Source organism: Malania oleifera, chromosome 5, assembly GCF_029873635.1.
Source record: "Malania oleifera isolate guangnan ecotype guangnan chromosome 5, ASM2987363v1, whole genome shotgun sequence".
Classification (NCBI taxonomy): domain Eukaryota; kingdom Viridiplantae; phylum Streptophyta; class Magnoliopsida; order Santalales; family Ximeniaceae; genus Malania; species Malania oleifera.
Window position 1 is genome coordinate 30,626,415 of NC_080421.1, and position 13,166 is coordinate 30,639,580.

At 36.3% G+C, this 13,166-nt stretch overlaps 1 protein-coding gene across 4 annotated transcripts in view; it reads right to left on the reverse strand.

Annotated features, from left to right (window-relative positions):
* Positions 1 to 338: 338 nt before the first annotated feature.
* Positions 339 to 13,166, reverse strand: part of LOC131155772 (SH3 domain-containing protein 1-like) — a 39,532-nt gene continuing 26,704 nt past the window's right edge. For 2 of the 4 annotated variants that reach the window (XM_058109164.1, XM_058109160.1), the window contains exons 9-11: positions 5,733 to 5,807; positions 1,158 to 1,305; positions 339 to 771 (exon numbers count right to left, since the gene is read on the reverse strand). In XM_058109164.1, the coding sequence (XP_057965147.1) occupies positions 1,180 to 1,305; positions 5,733 to 5,807 (201 nt within the window). In that variant the 3' untranslated portion in view covers positions 339 to 771; positions 1,158 to 1,179. Of the gene's footprint in view, positions 772 to 837; positions 1,306 to 5,732; positions 5,808 to 13,166 lie in introns of those variants that run through there. The other 2 variants (XM_058109162.1, XM_058109163.1) reach the window with 1 other exon arrangement.

Below are 13,166 nucleotides of genomic sequence, written 5' to 3' on the forward strand. Positions count from 1 at the left end.
AATAAAAATATAATTATTTTAAAAATAAAAATAACAAAAAACTAGTTGGCGGATATAAACTCTACCCGACCGTTAAGGAAACAATATGAAAATAAAAAATCATATTCAATTCATTTAGCCAAGTAGTTAGTTATTAGTTGGTTAAAACTTGAAGGATGCGAATCGAATTAATAGTTTGTATCCATTTTATCAAGTCTACATTTCATTCTTACTCCATTTCTTTTTACAAACCAAATGTGACGTCTGTCTTGGTGATGGCCACTAGGAAAGGTGAACGCTCCATCGGTTCGGCAAATATACACAACTACTAGGTAGTGTTTGAGAGTGTGTACTTCAAATCTCGTAAATTTGCATGAATTTGATAAATAAATAAAAAAAATTTCAATACAATTACATATTACTTTTTCTCTAAATTCACAAAAATTTAAACTCAGTCTCAAAATTAATACTCTAAAAGATGAAGTCTTTTCTCTAAGTTCGAAGAACACTAATTTGTAGAACCAAAGGAAATCTGGAGTTAAAGCTTCCAATTCCAAGTATCAATTCCATAGTGCTAAATGTACACTTTCCCAAACATAAGCTCATGTGTCACCATAGAAGTTCAATTTTATCAAACAACGGTCCAACAGATTGTCAAATGTTCCTCCTTCATCATGACAATAAACTTTTGAACTTCTGACACAAGTTTCCCCCATCTTATTAGGGAATTTGCAGAAAGAGAACTGTCCTCCAAATTTAATATATTAAAAACTGCTGAAAATTATCCATGTCCTGCGGTACAATGAATATTAAGCAGGAATATTGTATTGAAAGAACAATAGGCCCTCACGAAACACCTTGAAAATGTACAACAAATTATACACATCTCAACACAATGTGAAATATGGAGCATCCTCCACATCTACATATGTTTTAACAGCTAAAACCAAAAGGGAGTCCAACATCCAAAGCACACAAAATTTGAATTCAAGCCTCTCAAAGCCAAAAGCCACTCACACATTCCATTTTCTATACAAAAATAAAATGCCCCTATAGCCTGTTGTCTCATTATAACACTGTACAGTACAAATGGGAATATGGCACACATTGAAGCAGGCAGGTGCAGTAACAGGAATTACATACTAATGGCACAAAGATACAGGAGAATGAACACAAACCTTTATATTCAGTACTTCGGGATCATGGGGAAGACCCTGTTTCCAATATCTTGCTCGCAGGAGCTTTGTCCTGCCTTTCTATATAAGCAGATGGAAACCATCCAGCCCTACCTTTGCATTCACCTTCAGACCATCCATTAGGAGCCACCTATTAATATTGGAAAATCCAATAAATAAATACAGAAAGTAGGACTGCAAGATGGATTATTTAGCAGTAATATAATCAGCAAACTTTTCATTTGAAATCCTTAATAAACACAGTAAAATACATTATAATAGATCATTGTTTTGAATGCAATGGCTAGCATAGACTGGAATAAATTAAACCTTGCTCTATCTTGATGCTCATAATTGAATAGTAACAGGGGGGCACATCCATATCTATTTCATGGAAAGATTGCTGCTGTTGTTCAGATAAATAGGAAAATATTATTTGGATGAGAAAGTGATTTTTCTTAGCATTAGAAAAATTGTGTAATAACTGCCGTCCAAGTAGCAATAACACAGGTGATATCACAAGCAATAAAGCTAGAAAACAATTACACGGTGCACATTCTTCTCTCATTTATTCATTTATATATGAGTGACTTTTTTCCTTCTAATTTGTGCTTTCCATACTGAAGGAATTATTCCATGTAATTGTTTGGACTTGTTAAAAAAGCAGAAAATTATTTTGCCCTTATCAATTTGACGACATGGATAAATTGCAGAACCAGATTCTTTACAATAACCTAGGACCACATTTGATGACCTACTGTTAAAATTTGAATAGCACCAAGAAACCACACAATCAACATCAACACTAGCATGGTGTCCTACCAACAATGAAATTACCAGAAGCCAGTTCCAATAAAACATCCTCACTTGGCAGAGACATGGATAGCATAACAAGAACCACCATCCCTCTTCAAAACACAATCCATTACAAATTATGCAAGCGCGCGCGCACACACACACCGAAAGAGGGAGAACTACAACAAGAAGGAAACAATTTAGACAGCTGATGGCTAGATCTAGGTGAATGGGAGGGAAGTAAGATTGTTGCCACCTGCAACATCATCACTGGCAGTGGTTATAGCACAGAATCATATCATCATCATCAACATTCCCATCGTGAGTTCATTTATAGCATCCGACACATTGCAACAAACCACGTCTTTGCTGTCAACCATCCCAAAATCTACGCCAACAACATCATCATGACATTGATTGTAATTGTGTAAATCAGAGTAGTTGATCGCCTCACTACCACCCCATGATGAGTTCGTTTCTAGCATCCCCGCACAAAATTACCCATTGAGACTTACGACATCTTCGCTGTCCACCATTCAAAAATCTATGCAACCAAACTTCATCATCACATCTATCAGAGTATCTGGTAGGTTAATGTGAAATAATTCGACAGACCAATGCAATAGAGAGATGAAAGGTAATGACTGGACTAATAAATTACAACAACATTATATAATGCAACTCTTAATCAACCTTGCTTATATTACACAGTGATAAAGACGTAATGATGCATGAAATCTCGCATGCACATTATTGTCCAACAACTTCACTTCTAACATATAGATAGGTTAACAAAGCTAGTCGGTTCATTTTGGCCTAGAAGCATGCTTTCGTGTTGTTTTTGCCATTGAAGTTACACCAAGATCCAACCAAAAGTCATTCAAATAAGATATAAAAGGGCCACAAGATCCAACCAAGAGTCATTCTCCCCCTCTTGTGGATACGCTGCAATGAAGCCTGGCAGAGGATACGTTGAACCGAGCAATTCAGATCTGCATTTAGACAATGGCGAGGGGGGCTCATTTTTGCTCATGGTCGAGAACAACAACATTTGTAACAGATGGGTAAGATTCTCGGAAGAGTTTGTATCATGGTTCATTGATGGGTTGTTGGTTTTTGGTCAGATGGAGAAGGGTTTTCAGAGCTTTCATGAGGGTATTACAAATTACTGGTTGTCAATCACATGGACAAAGGTGAGAGTTTTCCTGGAGTTAGGGTTGGGATGGAAACAAAGAAATTTTCTGTGTTCACTCCTGGCAGCACAAAGGGTGTGGGATAGCGAAGCTTCGCAAGTGTTTTCTGCAAGCTAGCAAAGGAGTTACTGCCACATTTGGGTGGTGTAGCTGCAGATGGTCATCCATGCATCGGACCTTGGAAGGCAAGTCATGATGGAAGGCAATATAGGTGAAGGCGAGCGTGGTCGCATCTGTCAAGCTCTCTCTGGAGATCGAGGTACAGTGGACGAAAGGGAAGAGAGGTGCTATAGGTGTGATGACAGGGGATATGTTCTTCTCAGAGGTTGCTAGGGCTGCATTCAAGAGGATGCAAAGAGAAATGGGCCAGGAGGTATGTTTTTGGTTTTGGACCTGCCCCAACTAATTGAAAAGGTATTTCTTTTTTATGTAAACTGTGCCATTTACTTGAGCAAGCCCAAGGCTTAGGTAAATCAGTGTTGGGCTCTAATGAGGAGGCTAAGGGAGGTCCTCATTCCTTGGGCTCCATACAGAAGTTAGGTTGCGAAAGTCAGGATGCTGGACAAGGAACTAGGGAATCATATAAATGAGTGCCAGATTTCAAGAAGGGGAAGGACCATATTTCAGTCCTTAGAGCTCAGGAAACGAGCAGTGGGAAGGAGGATGTTGGACTTCAACCTCCAGCAATCCAAATTTAGAATCAGGCTGATCGAACTCCAGAATATACCCAGAACATTAATAGTTCAGTTATAATTAGACCACAATATTAGAAATGTAACTAGCCTAGAAGAGAGTTCAAAAAATGGGAAGGCATGTAAAAAACCAGGAGTAGTTATCGGGGAATTGATGATGTTTTGTGTTCGAATTTTGACAGATTTGAGGATAGTAAGGTGCATGCTTGTCAAAGGGCAGCTCGAGGTGTTTGACGGAAAGAGAGAATTCTGGTGTGACAGGGACAAAGTTTATAAGGAGGGACTCTAGAGGAAAACATAGCAGTGAAGACTTCTTACAAGGAGGTTGGCTGTAGCAATGGGAAAAGAAAAGAAAAAGAGGTAAAGAAATGGGGGGATTATTCAGGTTCAGAAAGTGATGATTTGAATATGATTGTGGTGAGGTGGTGTTGTTGGATGAGACTTAAAAACAATATCAGTACATTTCTGATTCTCGCGACGAAGTAGGGGATTTATCTTATGCTCATTCTGCCCCGCTGGAAGGTTTGGAGGGAGTGTCTATTTTTGGAAATGATTGTTTGGTCAACAGTTTACAGCGTAGGGATGGAATTTTGCCTACTCTCATGGAGGAAATTCCCAAGAAGGAATTAGAAGCTCAAGATCTTTTGGATAAGTTGGATTTAAAGTTGAGTGAGATTGGAGGAAATGAGGTTCGCTTGGATGGTGGCAAAGTCATGAATTGAAGGGTCAAAGGGAATTTGCAAATTTGAAGAGCTTGGTAAATTATGATGGGAAGGGACCAAAAAGGGGTTTTCTTGGTTAATTTTGTCTAGTTTCATTGTGTGATCTTCAGTTTTTTGTTTTTCGTTTTTTTTTTTCCTTTTTTTATTTTCTGTTTTTTTGGACTCTTTTCTGTGCATGTTGTACCTTCATTTCTCCCTATGAATATACTTTCGTTTAGTATCAAAAAATAATTTTTTTTAAAAAAAGCATCATTTATTTAATTAAAAATTGGCATATTCAACAGTGACCAACAACTCTTAACTAATTAATTTTTCTCCTCAAACTTCCTATTTAATTAAAAATTGGCATATTCAACAGTGACCAACAACTTTTAACTAATTAATTTTTCTCCCCAAACTTCCTATTTTTGAAGGGCAGTATGTGGGAGTGAAATATTAATGCACAAGAGAAATCCCTCTTTCACTGCATGATAATATTTTTTTGGGCTTTTTTTTTTGGGCATTTTGTGTTTTGTTCTTTGTTTTAATTTTTATTTAAGTTTTTCCTCTTATAGGCAAGATTTGATTCTTAGATCTTCCTTACAGCAGTCGCTAAAATGCGAATATTAAGGTAGATGAGTAGTATAACATTAAAGGATAAAGTTAAAAATGAGCATATAAGCAACAATTTAGGCATAGCACCGATCGAAGACAAGATAAGGGAGGGATGGCTTAGATGGTTTGGACATTTAAAACGCGGGCCTAGTAGAGCACCTGTGACTCTGTGAGGAGTGAGTTAGTTACTGTTTCTGGCATGAAAAGGGGCAGAGGTAGGTCTAAAATAACTTGGAATTAGGTAGTGAAGAAGGATTTAATAGTCCTTAATCTAATAGCGCAAAACACTCTCAATCAGGTGAATTGGCTGAAAAGGATTCATGTAGCCGACCCCATCAAATGAGACTAAAGGCTTATTGTTGTTGTATCTTCCTTACAGCACTCCAATCCTTTACTGCCTGAGCCAGTTACACAAATATATATATATTTGCCTGTGCTTTGAACAGGCTTTATGTAGCACAAAAAATTACATAGCATGCAAATATACAGCTTTTGGAGAACAGTAACAGTGCCTCAAAAGTCCAAAAAAAAATATTATAGCTTAGGACAGGCCATATGTTAATATTGTCACTGGAAGCAGACCTGGCGAACCACAATATAGTCATCGATTGAAAGAGTCAGCTCCCCATCTGCTTGAGCATCAAATGGGTGTATAACCTGAAAGTTAAGGACAAAAAATCTTTAAAATGACAAATATGGATATCAAGACAGGAAAAGAGGTGGGGGGCAGACAAGGACAATGAAAAAGATTATTTAACAACATTGGTGAGGCTTCATAAAATGCTGGACCTCAATGAAACAAATACTACTTCAAAGTCCAGAATTCAGATTCAACTTTTACTTTTCATCGGTAGAGAGGGAGAAAATGTTTTCTAATGAATAGACCACCTTTTAGTACTCGTCAACAAAATCCAACAATAACAAAATATCCTTTTGACAATCAAGAATTGTATCCAAAGTTTCTGACATTTGTTGGGCTAATCCAAATTTTTGCAGCACAACATCCTAACTATTTTTTTTTTTTTTTTTTTTGGGTGTGTAGTGTGGGGGGTTAAACAAAGAATTCTAGTACAAGAAAAAAGAAGATATGACAAAAAAACAAGGAACTTTACAACAACAAAAAAAAAACAGTAACAGGATCGCAGAAAACAAAAATGACAAAATATATATACACACACACATTCAATTAAGCAGAGCCAACAAACCCAGTGTGAGTCCTCCAAAGAAACAAGACAAAAGAAAGCACTTGCTGGACACCTAGAGCGACACAAGACAAACTACCCTACACCAAAGCAAATTGTTAGCAGTAGCTTAACTTTGAGGACTCTTTCATTCCTCTCCAACCAAACACACCATACAATAGCCACAACATCCTAACCATGTTAATAAAGAGTCAACATGAATTACTCACATGTCATAGTAACTTATTCACACATATAAAGAATACTTTAAACTTGTCACTGGTTACTTAACATTATAACTGTGTCAGTTTAGCAGAGTAATAGAATGAGTTAGTAATGGTATTATAGTCATTGTGATGTACTTGGCATAAATTACAAATAGAGGGAGAGAGCTATCATTGTGATTAGGTCTTCCAATATACACAATACTTTGACATGGTATTAGAGCACAATTGAACCTAAATACCAAGTGCTGAAGCCACCACCAAACCAAACCCTAAACATCACAGCCTCATGCATCTCTGCCACAGTCAAAAAGTAATCCAGACCAGTGCAGACCTGAAATAACTCCAGCAATCACCGGGAAAATCCTGGATGCCACTGCCAGTTTTCAGACCCTAAGAATCCTATTGTTTTTGCAAAACCAACCCTGTAGCCACCCATAGACACTGTCAGATACTCGGCCCTGGAAACCCATCATTGGAGACTCCCTCACATGCCCTCGCAGTTGAAGCCTGCAAGTGCAGACTCCAATTGCCAGCGCACAAGGCTCCAGTCAACCATGTTTTTAGCCTAAATTGCTCGTATATTATTCAAATCCCTCTATAAACCATATCACCACGTTTTTGGTGATGGATTTTGTTCAAATATCACACCTTTTTAGTGGTTCATGCACAGCACTCCAAGAATGGTTGTGTGGTTCTACTGGAAGCTGTTTGTCAGTGCTGAATGAGTCCACTGGGACCCGAAACAGCACTGTGTTGCTGATTTTTTTGTTTGTTTCGGTTGTTTACCTTTTTCGCAGTGCATTTGTGATTTGTTCTGGTAGTCTAGGTTGTGTGAGTCTGGATGGAGTCCATGAATCTCAAAAGTAGGTTTCCTTCCTTGTTGCCAAAGATTACAAAAAATCAAATAGAAATAATTACATGCAGTGCACTAAGACTGTCAAGATCTATGTGACAGGCTTAGGCAAATACGAACACTTGTTACATTCAAGGCCCAATGATGACAATGTAAGAGGAACGGGATCAAGAAGATGCATTGATTATCTCCCTACTATGGAACTCAATGGAATCTCAAATTGCACGGATGTACATGCATCTCGATATGTGCAAGGAGATTTGGAATAATGTCAAATTGTTATTATTAAAGCTAGATATACATCATTGGCCCACAACATAACAGTTTAAACTTTTAGGTAAAGTGGTAATCTAAAATGGTATCAGAACTATTTACCAAGAGGTCCTAAATTATGGTCTTGTTAAACGCATTTATTGTATGGTGTTTAAAAAAAAATTAGTGTGTTCCCTATCATGGAGTGTTATTTATCATAAGTTTATCACTCCACGTGCTGTCGAGCTACATGTCCGGGGGAGTGTTAAAGCTTGATATGCATTGTTGGCCCACAACCTAATAGTTTAAGCTTTTAGGTAAAGTGGTAATCTAACAATTATATTCTACTAACATTACACATATGCACAATATCTCTTTAGAATATTTTAGTAACATGGAGACAGGAGTGTGCAAAGTAATTTGCACAAATGAAACACATCCATAAGTAGAGGTAGAAATGGTTCAGTTAATCGAATCATTAGCCCCAAACCATTAATTGGACCAAAGTTTTGGTTCTATAGAAAATGTGAACTAAAACTAAAACATTTAAAGGGATTAATCGAAATTTGGTTAATCGGTTTTTAACCCACAATCCAATGATTAACCAAACTAAATTGTTAAGTATAATTTAAAATTTTTAAACTACAAATAATATTTTTTTCTTTCATAAAAAACATGCAAATTTAAAAAATTTTAAAACAAAATTTTAAGTGCAAATATTATATCAATACAACTTTTTTAAAATATAAATTATTAAAGTTTTATATAATATTTTATATATATATATATATATATATTTATAGTATATTGGTTATGTTCAATTAATTGTTGTTATTGAATGGGCCAAACCAATAAAAAATAAATAAATAAAAATTCTGAACCAAAATCGAACTAAAAAAATGTTAATCAATTTTTCAATTCAGTTTGGTTTGATTTTGCAGTTTAGTTCAATTTTGCGGTTTAGTTCGATTTTTCAATTTTTCTTGCCCATCCTTATCCATAAGGAACTCAAACATTGTGCAACCCATAACATGTTCTTGAGAGTTGAGATCCAAAAGCAAAGGGAGTAGATGATAGTCCTTCAAGTCCTAGCAATTTGAAACCCAGGTACGAAGCACATTGGTTCAAATTCCTAGTAGCGTTTCGAACTCTAGCTTTAAGAAGATTGCTTTTGCTACACAAGGTGATTCTAGTTTCAACCAAATGGTGATAGAAAGCTGTCAGGGCGGTTCAAGTGATCGCAGCAAAAGGAATGGATTTTGTGGAGGCCCCCCATGCAAGTGCATTCATGTGGATGAGAAGGCCATACAAATAAGTAGTCTTGGGATCTTCCTACTAAAACACTCACCAATGCAGCCACCACAAATTCCACTCTTCCTAGTTCAGCAACTGGAGCATAGCGTATTGTATCTGTTAAAGAGGAAAAGCATTCAAAAATCCTACAGTATCATGCATCCCTGCAAGCTTCTCTCCCCATTGCATCTCTAGCACAAATAGGTAACCCTACAATTTGCCTCTCATCCAGTATTTCTCCCACTAGTCCTTGGGTTATAGATTCGGTGGCTACTAACCATATAACAAGTGAAAGGTTACCCCGTCTTACATTTGCTAATGGGTCCAGTACTACCAATACAAGAATAGGGACAATAAATATCTCTTTTCTTTGTTCCGTAAATCCTTTTAACCTTATGTCAGATAACAAGATTTCAATATCCATAAATTGTTTACATTCTTTCCTCGTTCTGTTGCCATTAAGGATTTGAAGAAGAAGGAGACGATTGGCGGAGGCAGAAGAGGTTGGTGGACATTTACCACATTGAGTCGCTAACTCCTTCCCTACACTACTGCAGCTAAACCACTCCAAATCCATTGTCGCCTTGGTCATATTTCATTAAATAAACTAGTTCCTACTTAGAGTTTTGTGTCTAGTCTTGAGAGTGCGTCATGTTGAAAAAGCATCATTGTGTTCCATTTGCTTCCCAACTCCCGAGTCAATAAACAAGTAATAAGCCCTTTCAAGTTAGTACATTTTGAGTTGGGTTGTGTTAAAGTTTGGCTTCCACTATCTGTAAATTTTGTACTTGACTAGTCAAAGATGACTTGGTTTTATTAATTAAAGGATCATTCCTTTTGGTTTCATATCTTCTTCTCCTTTTTTTTTTTTTAATTTTCGATTTGCCCGTTTCAATACTTCGTAGCGATAACACTAAGGAGTACTTCAGTACCCAATTCACTACCTATATGACTAAGTATGTATCTTGTACCCAGACTCCACAACAAAATGAAATTGAACAAAATGGACTGCAAAAAGAAAAAACAGATATATCCTTGAAGTCACTCATACCTGTCCACATCAAAAGAATGCCCAGTGTTTTGGAGCGATGTCATGCTCAATGCCATCCTATGTTCTTGATAGTAAAATACCCTACTTTATTCTCTTTCCAAATGCTCCTTTATTCTCTTTACCTCCTTGCGTATTTATGTGTGTCCTTTCTTCATCAATTAACCCTAGGGGTGGATAAGTGGGATCCTCGTTCTATAAAATGTATTTTTTCAGAACGTATTTTTTTTTTTTGGGTTACTCATGTACTCAGAAGGGATATCGTTGTTATAATCCTACCTTGCACCATCTTTTTGTGTGTGCCAGTGTTACCTTCTTCGAGTCTACAACATGTTATTCTAATTCTGTAAGCCCGTCTAACCTTGATGGGTTCCCCTTCCTTTGCCCAGCCTTCCAGGTTCTAGTTGCATCTTCATCTAGTTGGAGTGCTTCTCATCGCCACCTCCAACTTCCACTGCTGCCTTTGCTTTCCTCGTCTAATCCCATTTGCCAAGATATTGATCTTTCTATTGTTGTCCAAAAGTATAAAAGCACATGTGGCCAGCATCCAATCTCTAATTCCATTCCATATGATTTATTCTCACCCTTATATTACTATTTTGTAGTACTCTAAGTTTTGTTGCTATTCCTTAAACTATTTTTGAAGCCTTATCCCATTTTCAACAGAATACTGCAATGGCTAAAGAGATGTTACACGATAATGACACTTGAGAAAAGGTACCTCTTCCAGTTGTTAAGTTTGTGGTTGGCTGTCCCTAGGTATATACCAGGAAAGTCCATCATCATGATTCTAGGGCTCGTTTGAAAGCCCACCAAAGTGCTAAAAGATATACACAGGTACAATTTGGATTATTCTAAGAAATTCTCCTCATTAGCCAAACTTCCTTCAACTTGTCTGTTCATCTTCTTAGCCACCATGAGTCCTTGGCTTCTACATCTGTGAAGAATGACTTCCAACATGGCAATCTTCTCAAGGAGGTGTATGTGCAGCACCCACCTGGGTTTTTTGCTTATGGGAGATTCAAGATTAGTGTTTTGGCTCAATAAATCTTTGTATGGTCTAAAGCAATCTCCCAAAGCATGGTTTCGTTGATTCAGCTCTGCACTATGGTCTCTGTGCGGTAGATCACTCTATATTCTATCTTCATACTACTCCTAGTACGATTCTATTTGTTGTCTATGTGGATTATATTTTGATGATCAACATATCCAGATCCTAAAGCATTTTTCCTACAAACTAAATAATATTTATGCCCATAGAAATGCTTCTTGGGAATAGAAGTATCTAGATCTCATATGAGACTGTTTTGTTGTCGAGGAAGCATGTTCTACAACTTGGCCATTGGGATCCAAACCAGTCGATACACCCATGGATCCTAACAACAAATTAGTCTCAAGTGTCTGTGATTTGTTGGCTCACCCTGGATGATACCAAAGACCTATTGGAAAGTTGAAACATCTCACAATCAATCAGCCAAATATATCTTTTGCAACAAATATTGTGAGACAGTTTCTTGATTCCACATGAACAAGTTACTAGGATGTAGGCATTCATATCTTGAGATACCTCAAAAGACAAAAATGGATATGTGATTTTAGGAGAAATAATTAATGCGTAGGATCATCGTCAATAATTTTGTAATATTCAAAAAAAAAAAAAAAAATCATGGACACCATGGAATAGTAAATCTATTTGAAAAACACTAGCTTTAGCTTTAGGAGCTCCAAATCTGTAACTTCTAAAAGTTTTCCCAAAAAGCTAAAAGTTAGTTCTTTAAAAAGCAAGAAAATTTGCTTATCAAGCATGTTACACTTAAGACTCAACTTCTATTCTTTTAAAAAGAAGTCATCCAAAAAAGAGGGGGCCAAATCACCCTAAGACTCTTTTTTCAACATTGAGCTTAGACAATAATAAATCTCAAGTTTATTGCTCATCAGTCTTCTCCACTAGAAGTCTATATCTCCTATCTCATTACAAGATTAAGTTGTTAATATCAACTATTTAATAATAGCCATGTGAAGAAAGATATAAAAAAGAAATACAACGGCTCTACACAAGCCCGAGAAACCTTTATGAACATGTTTAGAATGTTAACTACTGCAGAATCAAATTACATAAATTATACCTAATTTTGTAAAATATTAAACGCATAATCAACTTGCATAAATCATATCAAATTTAACATTGATCCTCATTGAAGAATAATTCTGCCAAACAAATAAGTTTAGAAGCCAAACAAATAAGTTTAGAACCCAACAAAGTGATCATGTTATCCAAATGTTTCTTCCCCCACATTATCCTCCCTTCAATTCTCTCCAATTGTTAATTAGTTACCTGTCATGGTTATTGATGATAATTTAACAAGGGCATATTTTATCCAAGAAAAATATAAATATTTAGCAATTTTGTTAATAAGTACTCTTACCTTTTTGCTTCTAACGTCTTCCATTTTGAAATTTACATATATATATATATATATATATATATATATATAATTAGCATATTTAGAGAAGAAAAATCAGAAAATAAAAACAAGGACAAAGTATTTCCCATTCTCATCATTTTATAAATAAACCAGGTAATACAAGTCCAATATCATTTCAAGATAACCCTTTGGAAAAAAAAAATTACAAAAACTGTTTATTTGCAACTACTCAAATCATTATAATGCATAGCATAATTCATGAGTACGGAGTATTTGTAAATTAAGACTGAAGGAAAATGATTACCTCATTTTGACTTGAAGATAATCCACATTGTAAAACAATTTTGGCTTCTCCAAGTCTCAAGTCACAACCTAAAAGCTAAACTGGCTAGGTTGTACGCCAACAATATATACCCAGACTTAACAACCCCTACACGTGCAATTGATTGCACATGGGGACATGAGAGGTAAATAAACAATGAATAGCACCCATTATAGGAAATAAGATAATTTAACAATGAGACAACAAACACAGGCAACAAAAATTAAGGACCTTGCCCAAATGCCATGTTAAATCACCCCTTGACCTAAAAGCTTAAGATCATGACACCAACAAAGCCAATAACTATTTACAGATCCTTCAATAAGTCACTGTGATGGAATTTAATCACATGCATATAGAAACAACCACACATAAGGACATGTGTCCGCATGCACACATGCACGCATGCCTGTA